This window comes from Schistocerca nitens, chromosome 1 (assembly GCF_023898315.1).
Source record: "Schistocerca nitens isolate TAMUIC-IGC-003100 chromosome 1, iqSchNite1.1, whole genome shotgun sequence".
Taxonomy (NCBI): domain Eukaryota; kingdom Metazoa; phylum Arthropoda; class Insecta; order Orthoptera; family Acrididae; genus Schistocerca; species Schistocerca nitens.
The window spans coordinates 1,107,367,808-1,107,388,346 of record NC_064614.1 but is presented as its reverse complement, the minus strand read 5'-3'; the positions used below and the strand labels follow the sequence as shown (position 1 = coordinate 1,107,388,346).

The 20,539-nt window shown below is 42.1% G+C and overlaps 1 protein-coding gene across 1 annotated transcript in view; it reads left to right on the top strand.

The window, feature by feature from the left end:
* Positions 1-19,861, top strand: part of LOC126198836 (NPC intracellular cholesterol transporter 2 homolog a) — a 61,815-nt gene extending 41,954 nt beyond the window's left edge. Inside the window, exons 2-4 of the mRNA XM_049935417.1 lie at positions 9,474-9,581; positions 16,781-16,977; positions 19,656-19,861. Of these exons, the coding sequence (XP_049791374.1) occupies positions 9,474-9,581; positions 16,781-16,977; positions 19,656-19,742 (392 nt within the window). The 3' untranslated portion in view covers positions 19,743-19,861. The remainder of the gene's footprint in view (positions 1-9,473; positions 9,582-16,780; positions 16,978-19,655) is intronic.
* The last annotated feature ends 678 nt before the right edge of the window (positions 19,862-20,539 follow it).

Genomic DNA, 20,539 nt, shown 5'->3' with positions numbered 1-20,539 from the left:
TTTTTATTTTCAGACAATTATTATCTGTCCGTCCGATGCGAGGTAAGTGCGCCGTAGTATGGGGACGCCACACCTAAACAAACATAGAAACGTACGACGTCAGTCGACTACAGCGCACGGAAGAGAGAGTATTCCTGCTAACGAGGCTCCCTGGCTGGCAGTTGACTGTTCGATACTTTGGACGAGAGTGCATTAAATACGTGAGATGTATTCCGTGGGCAATATGAATCCAGCAAATATAGCTCGCGAGTTCAATAATAATCGCACGGTTTTCGGTGCGGTCGCAAAACACACACTAAACTTATTACAGTGAACAGAGACGTCAATCAACGAACGGACAGATCATAACTTTGCGAAAATAATGAAAGTAAACTTTTCGCTCGAGGGGGGGAATTGAACCTATGACCTCTCATTCCACAGCTGCTCACGCTAACCACGGGACCACGGCGCTCCTGCGTTCACACTTCACTTGATGTTGCATATCTTGCGCATGGACTACTCAGTTTGTATATTTTGCTTATTTTTTTCATCGTTCCACACAACTTCTTCCTGTTTTCTCGATTGATCTGTGTTCAGTTTGTCAAGGCCTATCCACTGTGCCAACTTATAACTAAATCTGAGGGGGGTGCGATGGGGAGGTTCCCTTGTAAGTATGCCATCAATTTCGAGAAGATTGGCGTGTTACGTCGAAAAGCAATGCGTGCATGTCTGGACAGCCTACGCAGACAAGACACAGTTCAGTGTTTAGTGCCGCACTGGTTGAAGATTTCTGTTTGGGAACAGTATTCTTCCAAGAGAAACCCAGGTATGGAACGTCCATTCCGAACTTAGCCACACTAATCTAATTCATATGAACAAATGAGTTAGAATTAGAAATCGATGGGGTTTAAGGAACACAGTGTCACTAATACTGTAAAATACATAGTAGTTCTCTGTCTCTCTCTCTCTCTCTCTCTTTCTTTCTTTCTTTTTCTTTTCACTCTCTGAATAAAATTGGCACTGATTATCTAATTATGAGAACGTTACACAAAATTAAAAACAGTATTCCTGTAATTTGTCAGAAAAACAAGCCTATCCCGATGTTATACCATTTGTGCATAGGGTAAGCCTTCAGTGAAACCAAACAGAAATTTGGAAAGGGAAAGAGAGAGGAAGAAAAAAGAAACATTGAGATTTGTCGATGACATAATCAGGCAAAGTAACTGGACGACGACGACGAGCAATTGAACGGATTATATACTGTCTTGAAAACACACATCAAAAGTAAACCAGGGCTAACGGAATGTATTCAAATTAAATTAGGCGATGCGGAGGGAATTCGATTAGAAAATGAGACAAAAAAGAGTTCTGCTGTTTGCGCGGAAAAAAACTGATGGCCGAATTAGTGAAGAAATATACGTGTTAGCAGCAAGAAAATCATTTCTGTAGAAGACTAATTTTAAGTGTGGGGACGTCTTTTCTGAAAGTGTATGTGTGTGTGTGTGGGGGGGGGGGAGGGGGGGGAGGGGGGGGGGCGGGGGGGCGGGGGGGGGGGGCGTTGTATTGAAAAGTAGTAAAGAGTTCAGACGAGAAGAAAATGGAAGATTTTGAAATGTGGTGCTACAGGACAATGCTGAAGATAAGGCGTACGTGGGTTAATAATGGAGGTAACGTACTGAAGAGAACTGAGGAAAAAGAAATTTATGGGCAAAATTATCGGCGGGTAGTACACATCCTGATGTATTGAATCATGGAATCGTAAACCCGGTAATGGCCGTAAATGTTGTAAATACTTAAAATAAAGTTCAAATGGATGTAGACTGTAGTAGTTGTGTAGAGATGAGGCTTCTACAGGATAAACTGGCTTGGAGACCTGCATCAAATGAATATTCGGAGTGTAAGCAACAATAATAACAAAGATGTTTCAGGATAATATTTCAACAAACTTTTTAAAAAAATTGCGTTCTGGTCCGTGTTGACGAGAAGTGATGCTAACATTTAGCGGAAACGTAAAGAGCTGGTGTGGCCCAAACTTCCTAGAAGCTTTCAAAGTCGAGCCGCTGATTGTGACGCAATGATTCCAGTTGAGTGGTGAAGGCCTTTTGAGCGGTTACGTGTGCAGCAGCCGAGGAATGTTTCAGTCTTCGGAGTGGAGGTAACGCATATCATCGGACTACGTGATCAGAAACTGTACCGACGGTGCAGCTTCAACTAGGAATGCCGACGGCTGGAGTGAAGGGGAACACAAAGCGGCGGATATCCGGGAGGCGGCGCACGTAATGTGTGGCAGGTGGCAGAGGAATGCCACGCGTTGTTGTAGTACTGGGTGGGGTGTCGATGCATTTCCGCCGCAGCACAAAAGCCTGCTAGGCGCCCAACTCGGAAGTGTCGGTCAGTGATTTCGCTTTGAGCCTCGGCTGCTAGTGACGCAAGCGCGTAACCGCAACGCTGAGACGCTGTGGACAAAATATTGTTCTATTTTTATCCTTCGTACACAAGCAAATCTACGACCATTCTTCGTTTTCATTGCTAACAGTGACCCCCACACGATTACTCTGTAATTTACAAAGTGTTCGGCAGAGGCTGAATGGAACCACTCTATTCCTCTATCGCTCCACTGTCGATGTACACTCGTGCCTAAACAAACCCCCAGATATTTACGCGCGATCTCTGATTTATCTTGTGCCTCACTGGTCATGTTCTCACTGTGTAGGAGGCGGTGACGAATCTTCGGAATGAAAGGTGTGTGGTGGAGGGTACTTCATGTGACACTTCCCCGCTTTCCACTTTCAGTCGTGAACGGTTCGTGGGAAAAATGATAGCAAGCCTCCCTGTGACCTCGAATCTCACAAATTTGACCTTCATGGTCTTTTTGTGAGATATACAGGTTTATTATAAATGACTGAAGCTAAATTTGCTGTAGCTGTATAATTTGACATATTGTCGAGGAAAAATCATTAAAGGTTTGAACAGGTATTGGTCAGTAAACTTAGGTCCAGAATGAAGAAAATATAAGAGAAGATAATGTGAAACTATTATAACGATACTAAATAATCAGCTAAACAAAAAAATCACTTTATTTTTTTTATTGACGCATTACAAGTTCTCCATATTGCCGCCGCCCCCTCCCTGATTCTAGAGATGTAAAATACAGGGCGTTTCAAAACAAATTGGCCGAGCGGTTCTAGGCGCTACGGTCTGGAACCGCGTGACCGCTACGGTCGCAGGTTCGAATCCTGCCTCGGGCATGGATGTGTGTGATGTCCTTAGGTTAGTTAGGTTTAAGTAGTTCTAGCGGACTGAAGACCTCAGAAGTTAAGTCCCATAGTGCACAGAGCCATTTGAGCCATTTCAAAACGAATATACGGGTTCTAAGGCTCTGTAGCGTTTATTACATTCAACTTAGTTATAAATAATACATAAAATGAAAGAGCAACTCAGTTTTGTTTGTGTATCGTACCTGTACGCAAAAGGAAGAGAATTTAGAGCATAAAGGTAAGAAACACCAATTATGGTTGCTTCACCGAAAAATAAAGGCCCCTCATAAACGTTCCGCCGGGATATGGCTCAGAAAAATTCAGCTTAGTCTCTTTCCAACTATACCGTCTCGTGGGAATTTGTTGACCCCCCAAATGAGCACATTGCTTATGTTCACATTTCCGCTTTAGTGAAATTTCGATTCATCACCGAAGACGGCACGGTCCAGAAAATCTTCATTGCCATGCAGCAACGTTTCGGTTGCAAAGTTGGCACGTAAATCGTACTCTGTAGGCTTTGGAGCTTGTAACAACTGCAAACGGTAAGGACGTAGTTGTAGGCGTCTCCGTAAGTTTCCAGACAGGTGTCACTGGAACTGCTAATTCACGACTAGCCTTCCGAACTGATTTCTTGGGGCTACGAGTGAAAGGCTCACTCGTTCAACACGTTCAGTCACTCTTGCCTGGTTCCATTCTCTCCTCTTTGTACAGGTACACAAACAAAACTGTTTGAATTACTCTTTCATTTGGTGTGTTATTTATCACTGTAAATGGCTCTGAGCACTATGGGACTCAACTGCTGTGGTCATAAGTCCCCTAGAACTTAGAACTACTTAAACCTAACTAACCTAAGGACATCACACACATCCATGCCCGAGGCAGGATTCGAACCTGCGACCGTAGCGGTCGTGCGGTTCAAGACTGTAGCGCCTTTAACCGCTCGGCCACTCCGGCCGGCTATCACTGTAAGTTGGATGTAATAAATGCTACAGAGCCTTAGAACCCGTATATTCGTTCTGAAACACCCTGTAGATAAGAAAGTCCTTCCCTCATTCGTCGCGACATGTCCCTATTATTCATTTCAAAAGCACTGAAGATGCGTTATGGTAGGTTTGTTGGTAGAGGAGGCGAAAACACTATCTTTCACATAATACCACAGAACAAATATCGCTTAGGGTTAGGTCGGGAGAGCGTGGAGGCCATGATACCACGACCGATCTATTTAGTTCTATATTTCCTATGAAAGAATTCGTGAACATCATGATGGAAATCTGGTGGCGCACCATCCTGTTGGTAAATGAAGTCCACACTGTGAGTCTGCGCTTGTGGCGTGAAACAGTTTCCTTGCAAGATCATATAGTCCTGTAAAGGCGTTTTCGGAGAAGAAAAATGGACCATAAACGTAAAACCGTGCGACTGCACAGATAATGCCATTAATAAAAAACCTCGCCACATCACTGAAAATGAGTTTATCACAAAACCCGTTTTCTTTCATAAGCAATTGCAACTATGCCGAAAAATTCAAAACGTCTCATTTAAACACTGGGAGTCATGGCTTGTAGCAATTGGATTAAAATGTTGCTAGATTGTAATGATATTTACTATTACTGGTTTCGACTTCAACCTCAGAATGTGAACCCTGCAAGGGTAGTAATGGTAGAGTAACAGACAGCACTAAAATGTATGGCGTTACAAGAAAGTAAAGAAATGATGTAGCATTTACCCCTATGGCAATTTGAAGCGGTAAGTCTTCAGGGACGCTAGTGAAAAGTGGATGATTATCCTAAGTAGGAATGAAATTAACTTTGTCCCTTTATTGCGGGGAGATCGTTCGTTACGGGAAAGCCGAGCTTTAGGGCAAGAGGGTACTCGTAGCTACAAATATTGAACGTAAATGCCGGATAGATTTCAAAAGTAAGGCTAGCAAATGGAGTTGCTCACTGGTTGAAGTCTAGGAGCTTTCGAAGAAAAAATCATTAAAGGTTAGAACAGGTACTGGTCAGCGAACTAAGGTCCAGAATGAAGAAACCATCAGAAAAGATAATGCGAAACTATTATAACGATACTAAATAATCAGCTAAACAAAAAATCACTAACGAGGAGAACACTGCAAGTGCCACAATGCGATTTCCCAGAAATTTGGCTCAGTGGAACAGGAGCCAAAGTAAGCAAACACGTGGCTGGGTTTGTCCGTAAATACTCGACCGTTTGTGAGAAAACGACCACCAAAGTTTTCGACATAATTGAAATGCCTTTTAGCGCCACCCCGAGTGGTGGCGTAGGGACTAGCGTCGAGGCCGCCTCCTTTGCGTTCCACGTTCGAAACCCGATTACTGTTTGTATTTTGTCTAACTGATTTTTTATCTACCCATGTCGGTGGAATGTTATTGCACGTTCTATTAATTGTAAAATTCCAACTGAGTTTCACAATAAATGTACATCTATTAAATATCCATGTATAGTATTTTGAACGGTTACAGTCCTTTCGAACTCTCATTCTTACATTTCATTCCTATATCAGTTCTTAATTCTTATATTTTGCTTATTCTTCCGGAAGATTTGGTGCATTCTCTTGGATGTTACCGATCTTACAAACATTCGAAACGTAGAAATTTCGGAAACGACAAACCTCGCGCGAAGGCAACAGCGACATTTTTTCGTATGAATCTCTCTGGGAATAAGCGTCGTTAATACTGCTGACTGAATGAACTCCAGGAATTTCACCGAAAAGTTTCAAATAATTTTTTTCCGTTCATTTCTTTTTTAATTCATTTACTGGACATATAATTAGTACACGCATAAGGCCAACGTTATTTCAGCATTAAACATTCGTGTAGTAATCTTCTACGGACATTCGTAGATAAACGAAACACAAAAATGAAAATAATAATCGGGTTTCGGACACGGGGCAGCAAAAGTGAGATGCTGCGACGTTAGTTACGTTGAACTGCTTACTCACTCAAAAGACACGCAAACTACATCAAAAATTTTGACCGTCGTTTTCTCAAACGGTCAAATATCTACGGAGAAGCCGAGGCACATGTTCTCTTATTTTGGCCACCCTTTCACTATGCGAAGTTTCTGGGAAATCAGGCTATGGCACTTACCGTGTTCTCCTCGGAAGATTATAATATTATAAAGAAATTATGTGAACCCTATCTAATAGGGGGACCGCGCCTACCAGTCTATACAGATTACGTCCAGATTTATGGCATATGCAGGTTTAGCCAGAAACGAGTCATAGAAGTGGAAGCTTCAGACGGTCAAACTTTTAGGGCAAAAGATGTATTTTAGGCATCAACCATTAGCTAGCGTACATCTCAGGAAGCCGCCGGCGCCACGGAGAGAGAACGGAATACCGAAGGTCGTGGATCGAGTATCTGTACGGAAACTTTTTAAATTTTTTTGCGTTTCTTACTCTGCAAGTATGTCGAAATAGTGCCAACTATATTGTATTTATCAGTATTTACGTAAAACGCAAGAAAAAGTCACAAATTCGGATTGCAAATAAGCTGCTACGAAGGGATTGCAAGATGTACATGGGGACGTTGTTTATAAAATAACATTTTTTTTATTGTTTTGCAATTGATTTACATGTGATATTCATAGAAAAAACGGGGAAGCAGTAATTGTCACGGCGTCTTCTACATGTAATAAACGTCGCATTTTTACAGATACATGGTCGTTTTAAAGTTTGTCTAGAAAAGAAGAACGTTTGTTTACATTTATCGTACAGTTTGGGAGCAACCCATGCGTAACGTATCATTTCGCCAAATCCTGGCGTGCATAGCTGGTGATGTACAGTTTAATGTATTTTGATGTAGCCTTCTAGAGATGCCGATAGCTGCTAGGAGGTCGAAATGAAACTGATGCGAAGTCCTGTACGCTTCTGTTACAACCCTTTCTTGGAAAATTATTTGTGGAGTCCTCGTGGACGCCGTATTCTTTATTGGAAATGTATTTTCCATCCCAAATTTTCACCTTTTCATGAGTTTGATGAAAATATAAGCACAATGTATTGAGAATGATTTTCGTATATTTGCGTTGTAAGTAATTGAAAATAGTTTTCACGCAGCAAACGGATCCCACTATCCGCGAATTATCGTTTTGTAATGTTACCACTGCGCCAAACGCTGTCTGGAAACTACGCTAACGTTAGCGGCTCAATCCTCACCCCACCCGCGCCAAAAGTGTTTTTTTTTTCTTTTTTCTTTTTCTGGAGCTGCCACTTTTATTCCTGGCCAAGTCATGCATATATCACAAATTTGCAAGTAATCGTAGTGTTGACGAGTGGACGCGATCCCCTCAGTGAGGTAGAGAGCGTGACTCGGGATAACAAGAAAAAGCACGCGGTAAGTCATAAAGTAAATTTCAGTTGTGTAACAAATAGAGAAAGTTGCGAATAGAAATGACCACGTTAAAACAGAGCTACCGCATGCCAGCGGCTTGACTTTTTCTATTTTATCTGCAGAATGTTACCATGTCTTACCACGACTCTCCGCTGGCTCTCGGAACCTGTTATACAGTCAGAGCTGTAGAAGTCACCTTCGCTCCGACCGGACGACGAATGTAATGTCAGCTTCCTTCGCAGGCCTCTTTACGTAACTGCGCGGATTTGACGTCATAATTAGCGCTCCGTTCTTTTCTCTTTGCTTGCCCCTCTGCCACACACACTACTCGTTAGCAGGTAATTCTGCTCTTGCACCTAGTATTTCTTGTCCCACCAGTCTACATCTATTCCCCTGCCATTAATTGAGCGTAAAGTACGTTTCTGGTGTCAAATAAAACTTAGGAGCTGGCGTCTGCAAGAAACACAAGAAGGCAGCAACTGAACTTCTGGCAGTCCTACACACTACCATTTCAATTCCATTAACTATATCAGTACTGTTCGGAATTATTGTGTTAATTTGCTTTTTTGTAAATGCGTAGTTTCGTAGTACTGGCCCTAAATTCACAAACAGTCTTGAAATTAAAGCTTAAGCACCCAGTAAACTTTTTGTGTGTGATGTATTTGTCTTTCTCCTTACTAGAATAGATTTTGTGAATTATTTTCGAAAATGACGTGTAAGGAGTAATAAATGTATTAGTGATCACGTGAAAATCGTATATGTCCCTAGAAAAAACTTACTACAGAATTTAGCGCATGTGACCAAACCTCTAGGTCTAAGATTACAACAAGATTCCGCTCTTGATACTGGATCTAGAAACATTGTACGTAGGTTTTCGTTGGATTGCTGACATCCGTCGTCAAAAATGACAGTACAGGTTTTTTTAGCATTTCGGTGGCACTCTCCCATGGCATAGGCAAACCTGTGGCTAATGTTGCAGCCTCATTATACGTTTTATACCCCGTGTTTCTCCTCTTCGGTATTTCTCACACTCCGCCAGTGTTCTAGGATGGGTCGCACGAGTGTTTTGTAAGCAATCCTCCTGCACTATGCTTGGAGGATACTTCGCGTCCGTTTTAGCTATTTTCTGTCCTACACCAGTTACATAATGTGTGTGTGTGTGTGTGTGTGTGTGTGTGTGTGTGTGTGTGTGTGTGTGTGTGTGTGTGTGTTGCTGGAATACAAATTTAATGAAATATCGCGACTACTCCCAGAGCTCGTGTTTTTCTCTGAGCATCTCTGCTCCATAAGGCAAACACAGATCTGCTACGACCCCAATAGCGCGTTTCTTAAATTTATTCTGTGCGCTGTTTTGCATACTCATGAAGGACTAACTGGTATTTGCTTTAGATGTGCCGTGCTTTTCCAGACCCATTCCATACTCTTCAAGTGTGCCATTGATGTTCCCTAAAATTGATTTTACTTTTTCGCCCCGTTTCAAATGTCTTCAGACTTTCCTCTACATAGTTAAACGATGTAACGGTGTAAAATTGGAAATTTGTGGTAAGGTCTTATGGGACCAAATTGCTGAGGTCATCGGCCCCGAAGTCTACACACTACTTAAACTAACTTACGCTGTGGACAACACAGACGCCCATGCCAGAGGGAGGACTCGAACCTCCGACGGGGGGAGCCGCACAGACCGTGACAAGGCGCCCTAGACCACGCGGCTACCCCGCGTGGCCTAATGGTGTCCAATTTCGGTACTAACACTTAGTTATGAACAATTGCAAAAGATAAATGTTTACTTACTTTATTTCGTCTATCTTTACCTTAAAGCATACATATAAATTCTTGGAATATATATAGTAGTCGCATTCTTTAAAGACTGAATTCAACTCTGTTGCAGAATCGCCGTACGAAGATGTGAACGAGGTTTTGATATCTGGATGCCAGCAGGGGACCTGCAAACTCAAGAAGAAGACCGAAGTGGGCCTCGAGTTCAAGTTTACTCCCAGTGAGTACACAATTATCTTCTGAGCTGCCTTAATTTCTCTTCCAATTTCCTACGTCTTAATGTTTATACTGAAAAAAATCGTAAGTATGAAAAGGGGGTGTAGAAAAAGTGCTTGTTTCTTCCTATTCTTGCATAGCTCACAAAGCTCCTGAGCACAGATTCTACACAAGTCTTTTGTAAAGACTGCAAGTGCACTTCTGAACATTTAACATCCCCTTACTAAAATATGTTTTGAAATAAAGATTAATCTGGCGCATAACGAAATTCCATCAGTACAGTAGTCATCAGCACAACAGGTAAAGCGATTTGATGTTTCTCTTTTTCACCATTGCAAACATATGGAGCTCTTCAGGTAAAACGATTGGGATACAATGGGCGATGACTTGAGTAACTGTAAATCTTTTACGCAACTAAAAAGATTCCTTTCGTGATAATGATACACATATATTCACTTAAAGCCCAAGAATTGGCGGTAACGATCAGGAAAACACGTAATACATTAGATGCAAACATATGGGTTAAATAATACTGAAATAGACTTCATAGAATTATCTAGGTACACAAGGTGTGGCGAAGAATGGGAATTGCTAATTAGAGAGAGAGAGAGAGAGAGAGAGAGAGAGAGAGAGAGAGAGAGAGAGAGAGAGAGAGAGAGAGGGGGGGGGGGGGAGGGGGGGGGGGACGACAAACAGCAGGCAGCAAAATGAAGTGCTGACTGCTAAAAGCAAGCTAAGCAAAGGGCAAATATACTGGATGATGGAGGAAGCTCATATACATACACATATACACATTGCCAAAGACTTAAATAATTAAAAAAAAATTGTTACCGAAAAGTAATTCTTGCAGCACGTAGTCATTCTACCCAGATTTCAATGTTCTACACAATTCAAGGTAATACATCTTATTAGCTGTGAAACCATACACGCCCGCATCTCGTGGTCGTGCGGTAGCGTTCTCGCTTCCCACGTCCGGGTTCCCGGGTTCGATTCCCGGCGGGGTCAGGGATTTTCTCTGCCTCGCGATGGCTGGGTGTTGTGTGCTGTCCTTAGGTTAGTTAGGTTTAAGTAGTTCTAAGTTCTAGGGGACTGATGACCATAGATGTTAGGTCCCATAGTGCTCAGAGCCAGCCAAACCATACACACATGTGGTGGATGGTGCTAGCACACACAGAAAAATTATCTTTGAGGGGTCCAAACTCACACAAGCTTCTTGTTTATCCTGACGGGTGAGCCAAAACAAAGTGTAGACACGGTGGGCAGCGGGGGCAGATACACTGAAGTCGGAAGAGTAGTCCAAGGTTAAAAATTCTTACGTGATGCAGGTATTGATTCTGCGTGGATTTTAATGTAAATAATGCGTTCTAGTGATAGCTGTGTCGTAAACTCAGACGTCGTACGAAACACATCTGTCAACTGTCTGTCCACGGCAGAGCTGGAGGGCTATGATCATAGGTGTCGCCGAGAAATGGCTCTACTTAGAGTGATGGAGGAGGAGTAGCCATTGGGCCTGGTCCGCTATGTCATGACAAAGTTCAAACCTGACATATCTTCCTGACTCCTGCCCGACTCCTCGATCTTAGGTAAACACTCCTGAAATTTGTGGACACATTGTACCCATTAGCTGGAGGCTCTGTGAAGACTGCCTACATTTCTGATAAACTGTGCAGATCAAAATGGAAAATTGCACCATTCATTACTTGACCAAACGTAGTGGTGAAGATCTTCAGCCCATAACGAGTATTAAAAGTAAACTTTCCTTATATAGGGAACCGATGTCCGTCACAAGTATGAAGTGTGATCCCTCCTGAGCACCAATACACTCTTGTATACGTGGTGCCATGGGAAACAGCCTTTGTGTTATCTTGATGAATTTATAGCTGTACCTGAAACACATAGTCACTTCATACACATTCCTTTTGGGACACTGGTATCAAAGAATACGTCTTCCCATTGCATCCTAGATAAGCTCAATGGGCGACAGATCAGGGGAGCAGGCAAGCCAGTCAATAATCCATACATTCAAGGCGTTTATTATGTGGTTCAAATGGCTCTGAGCACTATGGGGCTTAAGTGCTGTGGTCATCAGTCCCCTAGAACTTAGAACTACTTAAACCTAACTAACCTAAATACATCACATACATCCATGCCTGAGGCAGGATTCGAACCTGCGACCGTAGCGGTCAGACTGTAGCGCCTAGAACCGCACGGCCACTCAGGCCGGCGCTTTATGATGTGAACCGCAGTGTGGGGCCCCACAGGATTTCCCATTCTTGTTGCATAATGGAGAACATTCAGTCTCTCTTAAAGAATTACTAAATCAGTACTTGCTGGTACTACGATTCCAGTTGTGGTGTGCGTGTGTCAGAATAGCACCTTCCTTTGCCTTTTCACCACGTAGTCTACGGTGGTGTTGGAATCGATGTGGCCACCACCACAAACAGATGAGACTCATCGCTAAACACAACAGAATGCCTCTCACGTCCCACTTTACACTGGTACTATACGATATTTCTTTGTTGTATGTGGTGTGATTTCAGCAGTAAATGGCGTACCACAATTGGAGATCGCAATTTTGTTTCCAGTAATCTGTTCCCAACCGTTTGTAGTTACTCAGTGGCTGTAACATCCTGATTGAATCCAATCTTCCAGCCATTCGTCTGGAAGAGTCAGTCGAACAATTCTACGGTCTTCTCATGTAGTCCTTCTGGATGACTTACCAGTTTTGAGTCCATTTGTCACCAATCGCTCTGCACCCGTTGCACCACAGCCAATAGTCTATACGATCTGTGTGGTGGTGCCATGTCCCTCATGCCAATAACTAGACCATCAGGGTTGGGAAGATAGTGATAAGCTGAACGTGCGCATCTTTTCGACATGTTTTGTTGCGGCCTCCACCTGAGTAGTTCCCTGCTAGACGCACCTAATAGTCATCATTCATTCGTATTATTCTTCCTCCACAGGCAACCTTTGGTGACTCGTGGGCCTGATTCACATACTTAGCTCGTGGGTCGCCTCATCACGTGACGCGACAGCAGCGCTCCTAGCGCATATTGATACTCCAGCACCTGCGACATGAATCATTATGGCGTAACGCTCCGATATGAATGGCACGCCTTTGCCGACTCGCCACGGTCACAAATTATGCCTCAAAATACTCGTACATTCATTTCATTTTGATTCAAGAGTCTCAAGGGCCGGATTGAAATAAGTCACAGGTCGGACTTTTTTCTTTGGAAATGCCGAAAATAGTGCAAGCATAAAATTTTGATCAACACACACCAGAGGTATGGAAATATTGATGTATGTTTGGTAGCAACAGACAATCTTGAATAGCGTGATGTGCAGCGCTGTTAGCTTCGCGAGTTGAGTTCGTTTTAAGCAAGCTATTTTCTGTTGAAAATTTATTATTCGAAGTGCGTGCGCTTTTCGTCCCAGTGTGTAAATCAGCAATCGCATGGTGTGTGTGTGTGTGTGTGTGTGTGTGTGTGTGTGTGTGTGTGTGTGTGTGTGTGTGTGTGTCGTAAAAATTTTTTCGAGTTACAAAATTGTGAGTATTCTGTACACTGCGCATAAACAGGACTGCGGTGGCGATGCTAGGATCAGAAGTAAGCCTATTTCGATCGAACTCATTCCTGCTCTGGAAACAGATTTTGTGCTTTCGTACACTCTTATGTTACTGTTCATTCTTCCTTTGTTTCCATGACACTGATAAGGTTGCATGAGGTTCTGGTATTTTTCCTGCTATTGTTCTAAAAAATGGCTCTGAGCACTATGGGACTCAACTGCTGAGGTCATAAGTCCCCTAGAACTTAGAACTACTTAAACCTAACTAACCTAAGGACAACACACACATCCATGCCCGAGGCAGGATTCGAACCTGCGACCGTAGCGGTCGCGCGGTTCCAGACTGTAGCGCCAGAACCGCTCGGCCACCAGGGGCCGGCTGCTATTGTTCTGCTGCAAGGGAGTCGAACTATCTGAAAGGGGAACGGTATTTACGTTCTACAGGGAAAATGCCTACACTATGCATAAATACGAACGTAAATAGATAAACGTACTTTATTGAAAATTATTTCAACAGCGAAAAAATAAATTATTTGACGAGAACAATAATTTCTGATGTTTGGCATTCAGCAAGTAAAAGATGAAAGAATAAAACAAAAATTACCTATTTCCTGCGTTCTAGATTTTGTTCGATGTGTTCGCAAGTACATATTTTCTCGAGCAAATAAATGTCTCAAACCCCAAATTAATCCGCCTCACACCTCCATTAAGGTGTGATCAGTCATGATGCTGTAATGGCTCAACAAAGTGTACATTGGTGCCATCAGTCATGGAAGCCGACTTGCAACTGTCACAACCTACGTCGTATGTCCTATTCCTGTCCAAACTGTTTCCCACCAAACCCACTATCATTATATGGTGGTCGTCTGAAAAGTCCATGCATAAAGATCGTATGTTCCTATCACTTGACTTAGCTCTGCTTGTGGTTTGTAGCTGCTGGTGGCTGGGTACACTGCCCGTAAGCTTTCCTGTAACAGGGCCTGAACCTTGCCTGTAGCTACTACCTAAAAGCAGCAGCACCACCACCACCACCACCACCACCACCACCACCACCTCTTTTCTTCCTAACAGAGGGCTTGACATCACTGGCCTTCATATCAGCTGAAATATGCTGACCATTTCCTTCTAGTCGTATCTCAGGCTCTTCGCCACTTAACTCGGGCAGTCGTGGATACCTGTTTTTAGTGTTGGAAATTAAACTATCTGATCGCGTTCTTTCTATCTTCTTATCACACAAGCCAGAGATTTTGACACAGTAGAAAACCAGCTTACTGTTGCTCTCAAGGACCTATCTGAGTACTACAGAGTCAATAACTTAAGACCGAACCCTGCTAAAACTCAAGTTTGTGCCTTCCACCTACGCAATCGAGAGGCCTATAGAAAACTTACAGTGTTTTGGGAAGATCAAGAGCTTGAACATTGTTTCTACCCCAAATATCTGGGTGTCACCTTAGATCGAACGTTGACCTACAGAAAACACTGCACTAACACTAAGCAGAAAGTTGCTGCTCGTAACAACATCCTGCGGAAGCTCACTGGCAGCGTTTGGGGTGCAGATCCCAAACTACTAAGAACATCAGCCTTGGCCTTGTGTTATTCCGCAGCTGAATACGCATGTCCTGTATGGTACAAGTCATCTCATGCAAAGCAGGTTGATGTGGCCCTGAACGAAACCTGCAGGACAGTAACGGGATGCCTCAAAGCTACACCTATTGATAAACTCCATAAACTAGCAGGTATTGCTCCTCCAGACATAAGGCGTGAAGTCGCAGCCAAACTTGAGAGACATAAAGCAGATCATAACACCGATCACCTGCTACATGGATACCAGCCACCAATTAGTAGACTCAAATCTAGGAGGAGCTTCATGAGAACTACTACACCCCTCACCGGTCGGACTGGAGCAGCCAGACTATCTCAGTGGACAGCAAAATCTGACAGTAATGATTGGATGACTCCTTCTGAGACCCTTCCTCCTGGTGGAAATCAAGTCTGGACAGTGTGGAAGTCTCTAAATCGGCTCAGGAGTGGCGTCGGACGAACTAAGGACAATCTGTTTAAATGGGGCTTTATGAAGGAATCTTCCACCTTGTGTGACTGCGGAGAAGAACAGACAACCAAACATTTAATTAACTGTCCTAGATGTCCTGTATCATGTTCCACACAAGAGCTTGTTGATGTTTCAGACAATGCTGCTGCCGTTGCACAATTTTGGGCTAATACCGTTTAGTTTGTTCTTTTATGATTTGACCTGATTTGTTATATTGTGTATATTGTAAATATTGTTGTAATGTTTTTGACTCGAAATAAATAAATCAGCTGCCACTTTCAACCCACACTTCTCCGACACTTCCTGGCAGATTAAAACCGTGTGCGGAACGGAGACTCGAACTCGGGATCTTTGCCTTTCGCGGGCAAGTACTCTTACCAAGTGAGCTACCCAAGGACAATCACGACCCGTCCTCACAGCTTCACATCCACCAGTACCTCATCTCCTACCTTCCAAATTTGACAGAAGCTCTCCTGCGAACCTTGCAACCTGTGAAGGGACGGCTTGCATAGCTCAATTGGTAGAGCACTTGCCCGGAATAGGAAAAGGTCCCAAGTACGAGTCTCGGTCCAGCACGCAGTTTCAATCTGCCAGGACGTTTGATATCACCCCACACTCCGCTGCAGAGTTACAATTCATTCTGGCCACAATCCTCCCCTGTCTCTCCCTGTACCCTGATCATTTCCTTGCTTTCTTCCTCCAACTGTCAGAATTTCCTGTCCCCCTTTCCTGTTCGTCAGTGAAAAAGTTCCTACTGCATTCCTTGCATTTAAATGAGAGTGTCTTCCGTTTTGCCAACGTTCTCCCCACTGGATCCCCTCCCCTCCCCTCTCCTTGTGAACATATTTGATGAAACGTTCGTAAAAAATCCCTGTTCTCATTTCCTAAAACAGCTCCAGCATTTCTCGCTCATGGTCAGTTTCGATAGAATTAGTTTAAATAACGCGTCAAATATGTCAAGGACGCTAGATTGGCTATATGTAAACAAAAAGTTGTTTTACTGTTGGCGCTATTTTTCTACTGACAATAATGAATTAATAAGTGCATTTTTAGAGAATCTGCGTGATCAAAATTGTATGGTTAGGTTTTTCAACGTTTATAACTCTGAAAAACTACATCTAGATCGCGTCTAAATAACGAGTAAATAATACGAAACTAGTTTAGAAATAATTAATACTTTCATGGCAACAATACACTACTGAATCTAATAGCTGCCTTGTTTTAACGAAATTTATTGCCATTAAAAAACGTAAATACGGTTTTTACTGTTTGTCAAGAAAAATTTCCGTCTAATAAAGCGCCTGTAAGGATTCCAAATAACGAGAGTTTTTAAGAGAAAGTACAACAGGAAAGCTAAATATTCACTTGTGTGACAAGAACACATTGCTCAAAACAAAATGAACAATATTTATTCTTAAATAAATACTTTTCATTGAGGAAATACTCCTGCTTATCTCAGACTGCTCCCACAGCAATATGCGGAAAGTGAACATCTGTGACAATTGCAGGTCATTTACACAGACTGACTGAAAGCTCATGTCTGATAGTTGCGTTGTTGCCCACACGTATTGGTGGTGTGCCCGCAGGTGAGGACATCAAGCAGCTGAAGAACAGGGTGTACGCCGAGCTGCTGACTCTGCCCTTCCCGTTCGCCGGCGTGGACGGCACCAGCGCGTGCGACCAGGTGTTCGACGCCAGCGGCCAGAAGGCGGGCTGCCCGCTTAAGGCCGGCCAGGAGTACGTCTACAAGAACAAGCTCAAGGTGCTCGACATCTACCCCAAGGTAAGACAGCTCCCTTCCTTAGCGGCCATCGGAGTTGCTCGGTCCCTCGTAATCGTTGCACGAACACCGAAATGGCAGATATTCAGAAAAGTGAGAGAAGGGTAGCAAATTCCTCTCCTATGCCACTTTAATTTCATAGTGGTACTTGCATTCAGCGTACTCAGTTTTTTCTTGGATGTGTTCCAAACTGTCTTTCTCTACTGTTGTTACCCTCTACAGTTCTCTTTACTACCACGTAAGTTATTACCAGATGTCTTAACGCTTGCCCTATCACCCAGTCCTTTCTTTCTGTCAATGTTTCCCATATTTTCGTTTATCAGTTTGGCGAATAACCACCCTATTCCTTATCTTATTAATCTACCTATTTTCCAACATCTTTCTGTTGCACCACATTTCAAAATCCTTTACTTCTCTTCCTTTACTGTTTTCATGCAGTCCATGATTAACTACCATACAATGGCGTGCTTCAAACGTAGATTCTCAGAAATGTCTTCCTTGGATAAAGGCCTATGTTTGATAAAAGCTGACTACTTCTGGCCAGGAATGCCTTATTTGCGTTAGCTTGTCTCTGTCGTCCTTACTTCATCCACTGTGTGGCATTCTGTTTCCAAGGTATCAGAATTCCTTAACTTTCCCTGCTTTGTGGTCCCTAATTTTGAAAAGTTTGTAGCTAATATTATTTCTGGTATTCTTCGTTGCTTTACTCTTTCTTTGGGTTACTCTCAATCTGTGTTTCGTACTCGTTAAACTACTCATTCCATTCAAGAAGTCCTATAAGTCTTCAGTTTTACTGAGGATGGCAATGTTATCAGTAAATCTCATCATTCATATCATTCCATCCTCAATTTTAAGTCCACTCTTGAAACATTTAATTTCTATTCAGTCATACTTCAATGTATAGATTGCTGAACAGTAAGGGTGAAACACTGCATCCCAGTCTTACACTATCTTTAGTCCAAGCACTTCGTTCTTGATTTTCCGACCTAATTTGTCCCCCCTTTGTTCTTGTACCTATTATGTGTTAATGTTCCATTAGGCTCAGATTTGTAGAGGTTCTTGTGCAAAAAACAGAGAGAGAATCAAAAGCACTTACTGTACTAGCTCAGATATACAGAATGTTGTTTTAACTTGAGACAACTAATTATCTTGAAAACAATGCATTGTACGAAAAAAACGTTCTGGGTGAAAAGTTAATATTAGTTAAGGGGACATGTTTGTTCTACAACTGGTTACTTCCTAGCCACCCCTCCTGTGTGGGCGAGGTCACCTTTGTATTTTCAAATGCCCCCACCCACCCATCAATTTTTCTTGCATATTCGAATTTTGCACCAAGAAATACGTATGGTATACTCAAATCATCATTTTCCATTTGTGGCACTGTAACAAATATCAAGTGAGCCTGTATTTGCATTTAAGAACTGACACATCTGATTCTGCATTTCATTTATGATGTAGATGTAAACCTTTGTGTTCATTTCTATGTTCGAAATTAGTGTTGCAAATTTGATTGTGCAGTACAATACAGTTAGCTGGTTCAGTGTCTGGTTAGAAATTTAGTGAGATCCAGGAAGAATGTCGTGAATGTAATAGTACTCTGTTCCAGTTGGTATGCTTGATATTGGTGAGTCCCTTACCACTAACAATTGAGGCACTTGATTTTGTTGAGTATCCATGGCAGTTGCGTGTGTCACTATCCCTCCATGAACATTTTACCTTCTTATCACTGTTGCGGTTTGTATTCCGCTGGTAGCCATATAGCAGCCAGTGTGAGAGTTACGGCAGTTGTATGGAAACGCACACTGAAATCGAGCATCCGTATGGTTTGGGGACTCGCTACAGTCATCTGTGTAGGGAACAGAAAACTAAGTTATCATACAAGTAGCTTATTTGCCAGCATTGTCTACCCATATTATCTGTACTATAGGGCCCAAAATTACATGGGCAACATTCAAGTAATATTTGAGCATAAATATCAAATGACAGAAAAGAAAGGTTAACATTTACATCATAAATGGTATGATGAATCAAATGCATTGGTTCTTTATTGCAAAAAAACACACCTGATATTCGTTGATTACAGCACCATCTATCACGAATGCGGAAACAATGGTTTTAGTAAAATTTAGGTTTTTTGTGTGTTGAATCCGAATATGCCATCAAAGTAGGGGTTCACATCTGAAAATACAAAGTTGACCCCACCCATGCAGGTGGTGTGATTAGGAGGTGGCCGTCCATAGCTGAGACAGATGCCCCTTTACTAGTATTAACCTCTTCAACTAGAACCTTTTTTCATACAATGTGTCATTTTTGGGATATTGAGCTGTCCCAAGTTAAAACAAACATCTTGTGTACTAAGCAGGGCATATTGTAACCAGTGCAACCACTGCTACTGGAATTCCAGATTATTAACTAAAATAACGTGAACTATGTCATTAAAGTCTCTAAAAACCAAACTTTTCAGTATTCTGGTTTAAATGTGAAAAGTGGGTGGTGCCATGGCTTTATCACATTAATTTCAGTGCACTAAAAAACTGCAAGAAAAACCACTGTAATAAAACTTTTTATTGTTGGGTCTGTCACCTGTAGTATGCATAAACCACTTAAATTACTTCTACAGTAGGATTGCTTTATTCTAATGGTGTTTTGGGATGAGCTAAGAGGAAACCATTTGGTTTCAGATCCGTGTGCTTGTGCACTGGGAGCTGCAGGACCAGAATCAGAAGACACTCAAGTGCTTCGAGGTCCCTGCCAGGATCACTTCATGAGTGGCACTTCCCAGACGATGTGTGCACTCAATCCTCCACACTGAAATTGTTTACTCGTGGTTGTGTTAGTGTTAGCTCTATATGTGTCCTTTCTTAATAAAATTATTTAATTGAAAGAATTGTCCTTTTATTGTTTGTACCCAAGGAACTTTTACTGGTTATGCAACATTGTTTTCTGCTGTTAATAATTTTTACACACTGTTAATTCTTGCCACAATATTATTTCTGAGCGTGGGAGAAGCCAAACACAAGAAGCATGAAATTTGTGTGGACACAAATTTATGCAACAACAGAAAATTGTTAAAAATAGTCCAAAAATCAAGAGTTTCTTAAAAAGAAGTGGCAGGAAAGAGCAAATACAGATACTTTGAACTATGATACAGTAGAAACTAATGACAGTAATGTATCTCTCTTTCTCTCTTTTGTATCATAAAAAAAATATAATTTACAGGCAATTTTTATTTCAAGTCTTGAGGAGGGGGATATTGTTGAACAGGGATAACAAAAGGTAAGCAAAGAATTAAGTTGAGAGAAAAAAATATCCTACACAGGTGGAATGCCTAGTGCATCAGAAAGAAGCATTTTGTACACACATTCTTGGAGCATAGGAACATATTTACAACAAAGCATTATAAATTGAAGAAAGAACCTTCAACATCGCAGCACGTCAGCAATCGTTGGTTAATATATTAAACTAAAAACCCCACCTCAATTGCGAAAAAAGCACCTAGTGTTAAGTGTTAACCAAGGTTTCGGCGTAGATAACACCACCTTCTTCAGAACAACAATAAAACCTA